Raw genomic sequence first — 12,285 nt, 5'->3', positions numbered from 1 at the left:
GTGGCATTTGCAATTGCATTTTTTTTTTTTTTAATCAAACATGTTTTAAGATTTAGTTGAGAAATATAAATAAATAGAGTAAATCCATGTATTTAAAAAAAAAAAAAAAAAAAAAAGAAGAATGAATACTACGTGATTTGATTCATCTTGGCGTGTGTGCTTCTCGCCGGGATAGGCTTCAGCGATCCTGCTATCATTAGCAGATAGCGAAGAATGACCGAGGCGGGCGGGACTCGAGCCACATTGCGCCAACGGTAAAAGTGAAAGTAAAGTGTCAGAGAAATGGGCGCTGTTCGGGATCAAAGCGGATCCAGTTCATCATCGACGGCGACGCTGCCGCGCGGTGAGTCCTCAAAGAAGCTTCATTGTTCGGTGTTGTGTTGCGTTCATGTCCTCGTTGCTGCTCGGCGAGTACAACACGGACTTTAATGTGGGGATGGGGAGGGATTTGTCTCAAAATGATTTACACACATACATATCCGCCATTTTCACGTGTTTTATAATGTTGTGTGTGCATTTATCACGCCTTATCATTTGTAAATCTTCATTTCTGCTTGGGCATCGAGGAAGGTGCGATATTTTTGAGGCAAACGTAAAGCGGTTTTCAAGATATTGGCACGACGACGTCCCGCCTCCATCCGCTAGGCGGCAGTGTTGAGAGCATTTACTGCCAAGTAGATCATCGAGAGCTACCCGGACCGCCGCATGAACATGGAAAATGATTGAAGCACTCTTTTTCTTGTACTTACCAATGACGGGAATGTCGGTTTCCCGGGGATTTCACCGTAGACTGTTGGATTCGATTTGCTCCTACAGTAGTCCTTTCGGGTTCGCCGGTCCTTGCCGCACCGTGCGATTTTCGCCCCCTGGTATTTTTAAGGCGGGTCGCCTGAAAGAAGGCGCCCGACCGAGTATTGCCTTCCCGGCTATCTCGCTTGTCGCCAGATTTATGTCTCGTCCCTGCCAGAAGTACACTATGTACGGTGTATTGGCCTTTTGTACTGGAAGTACTCGATGATCGGTTCTCAGCGTTTTCATCTTCCGGTTGCATTTGTATTTGTACTCTCACTTTAGTTTGGTTTTTAGTTACTCTTCCCACGTCTACTCACTCACCAGTGAACAAAAGTGAGACAGAAATGAACGATTTATTTCTGACTTGAGAGAGGTTAACCTATTTTTTGAACCCACTTTGTTCTTATTTGCGCTAATAATGAAACTTTTGAGTGTATTTTAACAGTGCCGCATAGTACAGTGATCCATTTCCAACACCGCTTATCCTGGTCGGGGTCGCGGGACGCCGGAGCCTAGCCCAGCTGACTTCGGACGAAAGGCGGACGACACCCTGAACTGGTCGCCAGTCAGTCGCAGGGCACATGTAGACACAGACGACCCTTCGCACCGTCACTGAGTGAGAACTGAACCCACGCTGCCCGCACCGAAGTCAGGCGAGTGGACCACGACACCATCAGTGACTAGTATAGTGATCCGCCTCACAATTGTGAAGTCCGGCTTCCTCCCACATTCCAAAAACATCCATGTTAGGTTCATTGAAAACTCTAAATGGCCCATGAGTGTGAATAGTTGTTTGTGTTTATGTGCCCGGTGATCGGATCGACCGGCGACCAGTGCAGTGGCGGTACTCCGCCTTCTGCTCAAAATCAGCTGGGATAAGATCCAGTCACTTGTCCCTGTTAATAAGGACAGGTGTCATGGAAAATCGATGGAGGAGTGGGAAAACACACTCAAAATCAGCTACAAAGTCAGGAGAGTTGTAGTGAATGAAGGTTTTTCATTTTATTGAATTGATAACAGACGGGACGGTGGGCGATCGGTTGGCACATCTGCATCGCAGTTCTGAGGTCCCGGGTTCAAATCCCGGCCTCGGAGTTTGCATGTTCTCCCCGTGCCTGCGTGGCCTCTCTCCGGCCACTCCGCTTTCCTCCCACGTCCCCAAAACATAAACATGCGCGCTTGCTTCATTGAAGACTCTAAATCGCCCGCAGGTGTGAATGTGATTGCGAATGGTTGTTTGTTTCTATGTGCCCTGCGATTGGCCGGCTGGGATGGGCTCCGGCATGCCCGCGACCCTAGCGAGGATAAGCGCTACGGAAAATGGATGAATTGATGATAACTGATGTCAGCCAGTAGAATGTTGACATCCGTCAAAGCTGACCAATCCACAACACGTGCAGCTATCTCGATTGAATTATTTGATTTGTTTGTCTGTTCGTTATATTAAATCTAGTTCCACCGAACCTTCTGTTCTTGTCAGGCATAGAATAAGAAGGATGTGTAAAAAAAAAAAAAAAAAAAAGAAGCTGTGTTATCGGAAGTGGCATAAGACTCTCTCACTCCATGTACCCGCAAGCCAGCCAGCAAGTTTTTTGTTTGTTTTTGTTTTTACTGATCTTTGTCAAAGCTTTCAAATCCCGTTTTCAGACTGATTTAAAATGATTCCTGGTTGTCAGCACTCTAGCAGTCATCCGGTTTGATTTGCCACGAGTGATCACTCTCTGCTCAGACGTCACAATATTGTACAGCAAAGTTGGCTTTCAAGGTATAATTGAAACCATGATGTCCAAAGATGCACAGTTTAAACACTAATGTATAATAATACTAGTTCATGCTTCAATAAAAATGTTTTGTACATAAAAGTAAAAAACAAAAACAAAAGTACAGTACTGGATTAAAAATAGGTTTAAACAGGATATATTCATAGCTAAAAGCTTCATTGTAATATGTCTGAATGCTTGACATGTTGTAAATGTGATTTGTATTGAATTGAGTGATTCTTTCGCGTAGCACTCGAGGTCCAAAATTGAATGGAATGGAATTGAATCGAATTGGTCCAGGTTGTGGCTCTCCTTTCGTCCAAAGTCAGCTCAGCCACGGCACAAATGAGGACCGTAACATACTGTACAGTATGTGGATACGGGCTGTTCCGTCCCTGGAGGACCGCTGTCAGAGTTTTGTCCGCATGGCGTTAGGCTTGTGCCGTAATGACATTCTCAAAAGTGTGTTTTGTGTGCAAAAGTTTTTACTTTGTGTAAAAGTTATATTTTTCCAGTTTTTCACCACCCTCTTGCTCAAAACGTTGCGCCTCTCTGTCGCTCTCAACCATGCATTGCCCTACGCGCACACTACGCTGCCCTTTTATGCTTGCCATACCTGACAGTGTTACAAATGTGCCACAACTGTCAACCAATCAGGGATCGGACAGGAGTGCAAATTGGGATCGGCTGCTTACTGTATAGCCGCATTTTACAGCAACGACGTCCCAGAAGCCTTAAGAAGCTGATAGAACTTTTGGGATTGAATTTATTAACACAGGCTTTGCCCTTGTTACAGTTATATTTCATTTAGTTTGCTTTAACGTTAGTGTGCCTCGAGGCACACTAACGTTAAAGTTGATTTTTATATTATTTTTTAATGCAAATTTCTCCACGGAGACATTCAAATATATACAATGAAATGGAAAAAAAAAAACAAATTGTGCGCGCTTAGCGCAAGGCATGGTTGAGAGCGAGAGAGAGGCGAGGCGCAAATTTGGCAAAAAAAAAAAACATTTTGCACGAGCGTGTGGAGAAAAACTAGAAAAATCGAACTTTTACACAAAATATAATCGTGAGTTCTTACAAAAAACATATTTTACCTGCACGCCCTGCGAGCGGAGGGTCATCGGTTCGTATCCCCGCCGGCGCACGTGTCGTCGTTGTGTCCCTGGGCAGGACACTTAACCCACACCGCGTACCAATGGATGTTTAGTGGCGGTCGGAGGGGCCATAGGCGCAGAATGGCAGCCGCTTCCGTCGGAATGTCCAAGAGCAGCTGTGGCTACCAAAGTAGCTTACCACCACTCGGGGAGTGACTGCGAAGTGAATGAATAATGCGTGCAATGCAATTGTAAAGTGTCTTTGGGTATCAGGAAAAGTGCTCTTTTAAGTTGACTGCATTATTGTTATTCTTAAGTGGGTCCAAATTCGAATGCTGCCCATCAGAATTCATCAATGTCCATTTCTTTTCTCTTGTCACTCATTCGACTTTCATAGTGTGAGCCTGGATGTTCACGGTGCCAGAATGACGTGGAGGTTTGGCAACCGCCTGTGTCTCATTGTAAGTAACAGTTCTGTAGTTCGCGAGCAACATTTGAGGAGGAAATATTTTTACTCTGGGTAGTATAGTGTCGACTCTGCAACAATTGTAAACATTCCGTTAGTGAATATAATACGTACAATTGAAACCAGATATTTACAGACACGATATTCCCTCACTTTCTGACATGAAATCAGAATAAACTGTTCCTGTTTTAGGTCAATTAGGATTACCAAATGTATTTGTCTTTGCTAAATGCCAGAATAATGACAGAGTGATTTTTTTAAAAAGAGAATGTTTCCTTACTTTCCATTGCCTTGAAAGTGTACATTTTGGATATCTTTCAACAAGCTTCTCACGATGGTCGGCAGGAATTTCGGCCCATTCCTCCTGACAGAACTGCCGTAACCGAGCCCGGTTTGTAGGCCACCTTGCTCGCGTATGCCTCTTCAGGTCTGCCCAGAGTTTTTCGTCCAGGATTATATCATGGCTTCGCAATAGCCACTCTAAAACATTGACTTTGTTATCCTTAAGCCACTTCGGAGCCAGTTTGGCAGTATGCTTCCCGCTGAATTTCAAGGAGGGAAACTCATGGTCAGAGGCTGCCTCTCTGCAGCCCGTGAGACCGTGCGCAACCGCCGTCGCTGGAAAATTCTCCTTTCCCTGCTTAGGAGCCATGAAAGAAGGCACTCATTTGATTGACAGCTGAAAGTTCCGGGGAGGCGGGATTTTGAGAGCATTCGGCGACACGCCCACAACGTCTGGAAACTGAAAGAATGTCTCAATTGTTGACCATTTCGATGCCTGATTTCGTATTTTTGAAACCCATTCATTTCCTGTCCGGCTTGTTAACAAGACTCTTTTCTCTGATGTGCCGAGTTCACGAGACATTTTTTTTGGTCTGTTTGGTTGCACTTTCAAGTCGGATGCCGTTGACACAGTTGTCTGTTGTAGGTATTCCTGAGTTTGATGGAACCATCAAGAGAGAACTGTAAAGACTATTTTACAGAGGAGGAATGGGTATGTGTTTTCTTAAGTGACTAGTTTTTCTTTTTCTTTGACCGTATACGTATTGGGCAGCACAGTGGCCGACTGGTTAGCAGTTCTGAGGACCCGAGTTCAAATCCACCCCCGCCTGCGTGGAGTTTGCATGTTCTCCCCGCGCCTGCGTGGGTTCTCTCCGGGTACTCCGGTTACCTCCCGCGTCGCAAAAACATGCGTGCTAGGTTGATGGAAGACTCTAAATTGTCCGTAGGTGTGAATGATTGTTTGTTGATATGTGCCCCGCGATTGGGTTGGCCACCGTTCCAGGGTGTACCCAAGTTAGCTGGGATAAGCTCCAGCACGCCCGCGACCCGAGTGAGGAGAAGCGGTGCGGAAAATGAATGAATGAATGTAGATATGATGATAGAACAAGATCTAGAACTTACTACGAAAGGGTCTGGCCGCTCAGTACCATACAAGCACAACATCCAAAACTCCTTAATTTATACGCTCTGGATTATGTTAGCAGGACCATTTAACAAGTTGGGGTTTTGTCAAATTTGTCTGTTGAGATCGGAGCTATGAATCATTTTCATTTTGTAAAAATGATCATTTTTGTTCCATTAATCTCGTAACACAACTTCTTAGAGTGTTTTGTCAATTTCGTTCAGCCGGTAGAGAGTCAAATGGGCCCCTGCCCACCCTAAGCAGAAATTTCAAGTCGACTCTGCTCGAAAAACGAGCACAGAGCAGGCAGAATTGACAATAGGATAGTTAAATAGTGGCAAGGTGTTACATAAGCAGTTTTGCCCATTGGTATTGCTCTGAGAGTGGGGTTGCCACAGTCTCGTTGGTAAGTTATCTTATGAGTTAGGTTGAATCTATCAGGAGGTCACGGGGAGAATTGTATGAAACAAAGCCTCTGAACTCCAACATCATTTCTTTAAACGTCACGAAACTTGAATGCTTTGGTTCGTTTGATCACACAGGAAAAAACAAGTCCACTTCAAATGGTCTCCCTCGTCATCACGGAGAACATCACAGTAAGTCACTGAAGCGGCAGTCAAAAGGAATTGATTTATTGATTCAGTACTCTCACCATTGGGGCATTATGTCTCTGTCTTTTTCCTGAAAGAATGTGGCGGAGTGTACTTTAGAAAGCTACTGTTTTTCACAAAAAATAATGTGCGACGTGCTGAATGACTGCTTTCCTAAACATGTGAGTGAGGAAATCACATATTATTTATTATGTGTGTTCATATGGAATAGAATAGGTTTGCATGCTCCATATTAACTTGTCTCTTTTCCCACCCCAGGAGACATCCCGTAAAAAGTGTCAACCTGTGTGGAATGTCACTGTTCATACTCATCACTTAAAGTGCCTGCTCGCCAAAATGGTGGATTTCCATAAAACTGTAAATGGTATAACACTAACACACTTTATTTGCACTCCCAATAAGAGAAACATGGGACACAAATGCAATTTGATTTGTATGCTTTATTCCCTGCTCTCATTTGGAATTGAATTTCCTCTGATTTGGTCTCCATCTTGACTAAAGTCAAATTGAAAAGAAGGAATAGAATTTTTATTCATTTATTATTTATTTATTTTTAATAAACCTTTTCTAAAAATATATTCAGGGTCATTTAGTAGCCTAATTTATTCAGGAAAATGTGTCCACAAAAGTACTGTCTTGTAGAAAAGAATTTCTTTGAAGTAGATTCATATCCATGAAAAACATGGGAAAATACTTTTGAGTAGCCCCTGTCCTCCCTAATTCTACTCTCTTGAGTTGGTGAAGTTTGCGTTTTTAATCACCAAATCTATGGATCCGAAAATAAAATCAGGAACTATTTGAGTGTGTTGTGAAGGTATACAATCAATTTCACATTTGGAATGGAACTACTGAAATCACGTTTTCTAAGACATTCTCATTTATTGAGAGGCACGTGTACTATTAAGACTTAAACGTGTCGAATATGTGCTTGAGATTCAAAAGTTGATCAATGATGTTTTCTTTTGCAATGCAGGCTGTGAATATGGTGAGTAGAAGCTTCTATTACATTATATTGAAATCACATTTCCTGATATCCAAATAATTGGGAATGTTCGGAAAGTAAGGAATATCTTCTGTCGTTCTGTCCTCTTCAGAAAGTGTATGCCCATTATTTGAGAAAAGCTGGCATGCTGGTAAGTGGTTTCAAATCGTTTATTTTCACAAATTCAGCCGGTGAATATTGAACATTTGCAATACGTATTTGCTTAACAAGGAATAGAAAACGACTGAGAACGAGCTACATGCAGTTGAACTGACCTGGATGTCACTCTGTTGCCCACAAACGACGACTAACATAAACACACATGCACCCTTATCGTTCATGAACATTAAAGATTAACGTCTTTATTACGGCAACAGTTTACCATTTCATGGCGCAATGTCCGCTGGGAGCCACACCGCTCCGCAATTCTGACGCATGCAAAATACAGCAACTCTGTGCGACGCCAACCCAGATCCCACGATGCAGTGGAAACTAGTTCATTACTGTAAAGTATGTGCTAAATGACTGTAGAATTTACAGGAATGTCTAAAGGTGTATCTCTGCAGGGAGGTTCTATATAGGCTTGGGTAATAGTCAGCATCAATCGACACTACACATTTGTACACAGCTATAGTCAGCATTCACATCTACACAATCCAAATGCATTTGTAGCAGGAGACATTTGATTCCAGATAGTTGACTACATATTTTGATCACAACAAAACACTTTCATGAGCAACGGAAGGGCTGGATTGATAGCCGTTTGAGTCATTTTGGACTCTTTACTTACATCTAATATTGACATGTTCAATATCGCTGTATATATTTAGTAACACCTGAAAATGCTCACGTTCTATTTCTTGCTACCACCACCGAATTCCTCGGAAAGCGAGTTCATTGGATCGCCTGCCATTTCTTCGTTCAGCAGCAACCGCGCTGCCTCCGACAACAGCACCGCAGACAATGGCGACGTCACCGGTTTGGTCATCTCAGAGCGCGCCACTGGCGACATCACGTGCGGTGTCACCGATATTTACACGTTTGGGAAGAAATGGACAACATGCCAAGAAGTCTGAAGCCTGTCAAAGCAACCGTAAGTTTGATTGTGACTATTCGTATTGGGGTTTTTTCAACGCGTTATCGTTTGCACAGCGAGGTGACCTCTGAGGTCGACCGAAAGCCGATTTGCGGTGGTGGTCAATCTGTATAATTTGTTCATATTGAGCACATTTTTCCCATTGTAAATAATACAAAGAATAAATCCATTCCAGTGTCAAACTGTCACCCTCACAATTCCATGAGGAATTTACATGCATTATTGAGAAACAAAATCAAATAAACACGTAGCGCACAGGACACCGTGGAATACTGTAGTGCTTTGCATGCCCGCCTCACAGTTCTGAGGTTTGGGATTCGATTTTGGGCGCAAGCTTGCGTGGGACTTCTCCGAGTACTCCGACTTCCTCCTTCAGTTGGTTTGAACACTCTAAATCGGGGCTCACCGACACGGTACCTGTGAGCGCCAGGTCGTCTTCCAAGGCCCGCGTGACTAGCCCGCAGGTGTGTTCTAAAAAATAGCTTGTCGGGGATGGGACGTTGCATATTGAATTGGAATTGTTTCTTACCTTGGTAAATCATTGCGAACTATGCTGAGAAATAATTCAAATCTTTATATGCTGAAATCTCACATGACATCATTCATGTTTGAAATTTAAGAGCTGTATTTTGTCCAGAAAATGTTCATGTCAATTCCGGCTTGTATGACCGAAGGGGCGTTCGAATTTGGAGGGTCCACTCAACTTCTAACTTGTTTTGTTATTTTTTTCAAATCACAAACCATCAAAGCTAATGATTGATGTGTCTTTCTTTGACCAGGCACTATTATCCTGACGGTTCTATTGGTGATTTCGTCAACCCTTGCCATCGTTTTGCCATTGGCTGTTTACTTTTACATGCGCCGCCGGAAGACGCAAGACAAGATGTGGCAGGTGAGTCCGTAACGGTGACAAGCTGAGGAAAAGTCACTTTTTTCACAGGGTATTTTGATGAATGTGGTCATAATCATTTTAAAAAGGCCTCAGTGAAATTGGAGCCTATCCCGGCCGCATCCGGACGAGAGGCAGGATACGCTCTCGACTGGTCGCCGGCCAATCGCGGGGCACATGTAGACAAAGGACCATTCACAGCTGTGGGCAATTTAGTCGTCATGCGCGTTTTTGAAATGTGGGAAGAAGCAGGAGTACACCCTCCCCATCCGGTGGCGAAGTCTGCACGGGAGGGCCTGAGCCGAGATTCGAATCCGAGACCTCTCGACCGTGAGGCAGATGTGCCAGCCGCTAGGGCGACGTGCGGCCTGCCCTCAATTGGATTATTTGAAATGTGTTAATTCTAGAGGTATCGGATCGTAGCTCAATGATCATACTTTTGGGGAATTTTGCAATGATTGATCATACGTAACAGGGCAAATTTGTATCTGTGTCAGCGTAGTGCAGGGAATTAATGGTTACTTTCTGTTTTCTCTTCCAAGTATGGCGAACCGTCTGCAAATTCCGAAGTACCGGTAAGTGTCAATGAGGATAATATTGTGATCACACTTTGGATACAGCTACTTTGATGTGTGCTAGTTAAATGCATTCACTGTATACACACTCAAGCAGGTTGAGCGCTATCTGGTGTGAATGTGAGTGCGAATGGTTGTTCGTTCATATGTGCCCTGTGATTGGCTGGCGACCAGCTCAAGTTGTACCCCGCCGCTCGCCTAGAGTCAGCCGGGATAGGCTCCAGCACGCCCGCGACCCTTGTGATGAGGCTAAGCGGTACGCAAAACGGTCGGATGGATGTTTCAAGAGACCGTTTCGCCTTTCATCTGTTTGGATTTCAAACACTAACATAATTGTCATGTACACGCGGGAAGTGCACAAATACATTAGGCCAGTACCTGTACAGAATAGTATTAAGTCCACAATGAAAAACGTACAATTCCATGAACAGTTTGAAAGTTACCAGAATAAAATTGGAATCAACTCCTAATAGTAGAAGAAATGAAGTAGCGCGAGGCCAGTGTGAGGTAAATGTTTATCGAGTCATATCGTGTCCGGGCTGCCAGCCCTTGTCGTCACTTTCCCCTCTCACGGCACCGCTGGCGACGACAATGCCGACGCAGGCCCGGTCGAACTGGTCATAGCGTCTTTCGAGTTTTCGGAAACAATATCTGTGTCGTCTCCTGGTCCTCGGGCACTGCTTGTTGTGTCTCCACCAGTCAGCTCTGTTCTCTCACGCGCGCCTCGTCCAGCAGTGCCTCGTTATCTCATTAGTTTGTGCGCATTTAGGTTTTGGTCTTTTTTAGGTGTGTGACAAATATATTTTTCCGCCCCAGGATCCTTGTTTTAGTTGCGAGCGCTCTTTGGTTAACTGCTGCCAGTAGGCTTCTTCATGTTTTGAATAAATCATCGATAATCAATCAGTTTTACCGCCTGCACTTTGTTCAGTTTTTTTGATGTGATGATACTTTGAGGCTTATTGTGCTCTCTTTTCTCTTTAGATGGAGCACATTGGAGTCTCTGTATCATAAGCTACGCATTAGAGCAGAGGCGACAGCTTGGCAAGCATAAAGAGCCAGAGAACCAATGGATGCCCGCACTAACACAGAGCGAGCTACTTACAGCTTCACATGAGAAGGTCAAAACTGCAATACAGTTCGACGCTGCAAATAATAATGAAGATGTCCAATTCATATTACTCTGGCTGGCAGTGTCAATACAAACGAATATCTTCATACATGTGTGTCAGAAAACGCTTCAGGAGGAGCGCAAAATGGGAGGAATAGTCACGTGGCTGTTCCGAAAATGTCCATCCAAATAACTGCTATGATATGCTACTGTATATGTATAGCCATATACTGTATGTGTATATGATGTGGACATTCTATTTATTGCTGGCGTCTGGCGGAAACCTCGCATCATCACTTCAGGAAACCCCAAAAACGTCGAGCCTTTAATATTGTATCGTCAAAGAGAGCGAGTCATTTTCAGCACTTTAGATCGCTCAATAATATGTTAACGTAACATACTAAGAGTATTGATTTGTGAAAACATATGCAATTTGGACGTGGGAGGTTTCAGCCAATGCCAACGTTATGTAACTATACATTGCAGGTTTTACAACCAATAAAACAAACTGACATGAAATAGGATGATGCTTTCATAGCTGTACACTTCTTGCTTCGTGTTTGTGCAGCACTTGACCTAGAATAATCACTCCCATTCGCATTCAGCCGTTTCAATACAATTCTGTTATTTGCACGATGTTGCCCTGGAGGCATGGCAGCTGTAATCATCATGGGCAAACTTCAAATAATATTTGTATTTGACCCAATATGATAGTTTCACAGTCGCTCTGTCGGTGCAGCTGTCTTATCGGCTCTTACAAAGGCTGAAGCGTCAGCCAGCTCAGAGAAAATTCTCTTTCCCCTCGCAAGAATATTTGGACACAAGAAATCTAAAACTTATTGTAATTGTGACTCGTCGAAACAACAGATAGAGGTCGTGTATTTGTAATTCAAAACTGAATTATATGAGCAACATGACAAGTGGCTGCCATCTTTGTGCAATTTTCGAAAAAGGGAGGATGGAGCGCTTTAAGCGCCTCTTAACTCCTCCATAAGAAATAAATTGAAGAAAAACAAAACTATGGACTACTAAAGTACATGACTTGTTCTACTGCCCATACGGCTCTTATGAATCATGTTCCATTTGCGCTTTTTAAGTCGACTTCTTAGGACAAGCGATGCTGTTTAAAATGTCACAGTAATTTTGACACGTCTCCTTGGAGAATCGCTCCCAATTTGGTGTTCAGTTGTAACAAAAGAACAGACAGCTGAGGTCAGCAAGCACCGAGCACTTGTCTTGCACCCGCCCGTGTTCGGTCTTTTCAGACTGACTGGATGCTTTAATAATCAAAAGCTGTTTTCATTTTTTTGTTCATGATTTTGCTTGGATGTGGTCTGATGCAGAAAGCTCATTGAATTGTAACAATGTTTCTTTTTTCTACAAAGGGAAACCAACATTTACTTAAATAAGCAATGTTGTAGAGTTAGGTAGTCAACAAGTTAGCACCTGTCCCCGCTGTTAGTCCACCAACGAACTCAGGCCTGCCCAAGGTATTGCTGGC

At 43.5% G+C, this 12,285-nt stretch overlaps 1 protein-coding gene across 7 annotated transcripts; it reads left to right on the top strand.

The window, feature by feature from the left end:
• Window positions 1–182: 182 nt before the first annotated feature.
• LOC133414876 (uncharacterized) lies at window positions 183–11,308 on the top strand. Of its 7 annotated transcripts, none has more exons than XM_061700562.1 (10): window positions 183–343; window positions 4,050–4,113; window positions 5,047–5,112; window positions 6,066–6,119; window positions 6,212–6,295; window positions 6,393–6,498; window positions 8,042–8,209; window positions 8,992–9,104; window positions 9,644–9,676; window positions 10,658–11,308. In XM_061700562.1, the coding sequence occupies exons 2-10, from the start codon at window positions 4,078–4,080 to the stop codon at window positions 10,685–10,687; spliced, it is 690 nt and encodes a 229-aa protein (XP_061556546.1). In that variant the 5' UTR covers window positions 183–343; window positions 4,050–4,077; the 3' UTR covers window positions 10,688–11,308. The 7 variants fall into 7 exon arrangements, with proteins under 7 accessions (XP_061556546.1, XP_061556544.1, XP_061556548.1 ...); XM_061700560.1 differs by having other exon boundaries at window positions 1,238–4,113; XM_061700563.1 differs by lacking the exon at window positions 183–343 and adding an exon at window positions 356–2,557.
• The last annotated feature ends 977 nt before the right edge of the window (window positions 11,309–12,285 follow it).

Source organism: Phycodurus eques, chromosome 16 (assembly GCF_024500275.1).
Source record: "Phycodurus eques isolate BA_2022a chromosome 16, UOR_Pequ_1.1, whole genome shotgun sequence".
Lineage (NCBI taxonomy): Eukaryota > Metazoa > Chordata > Actinopteri > Syngnathiformes > Syngnathidae > Phycodurus > Phycodurus eques.
This window is presented reverse-complemented; position numbering and strand designations above follow the sequence as displayed.

What these genes read in the sequence shown, in the direction of transcription:
- LOC133414876 (XM_061700560.1), top strand. Translation starts at nt 3,985, where the DNA reads ATGCTGCCCATCAGAATTCATCAATGTCCATTTCTTTTCTCTTGTCAC. An exon ending in ATGACTGCTTTCCTAAACAT is followed by an intron (nt 6,296 to 6,392) that starts GTGAGTGAGGAA and finishes TTCCCACCCCAG; the next exon opens with GAGACATCCCGTAAAAAGTG. An exon ending in CTGCAAATTCCGAAGTACCG is followed by an intron (nt 9,677 to 10,657) that starts GTAAGTGTCAAT and finishes TTTTCTCTTTAG; the next exon opens with ATGGAGCACATTGGAGTCTC.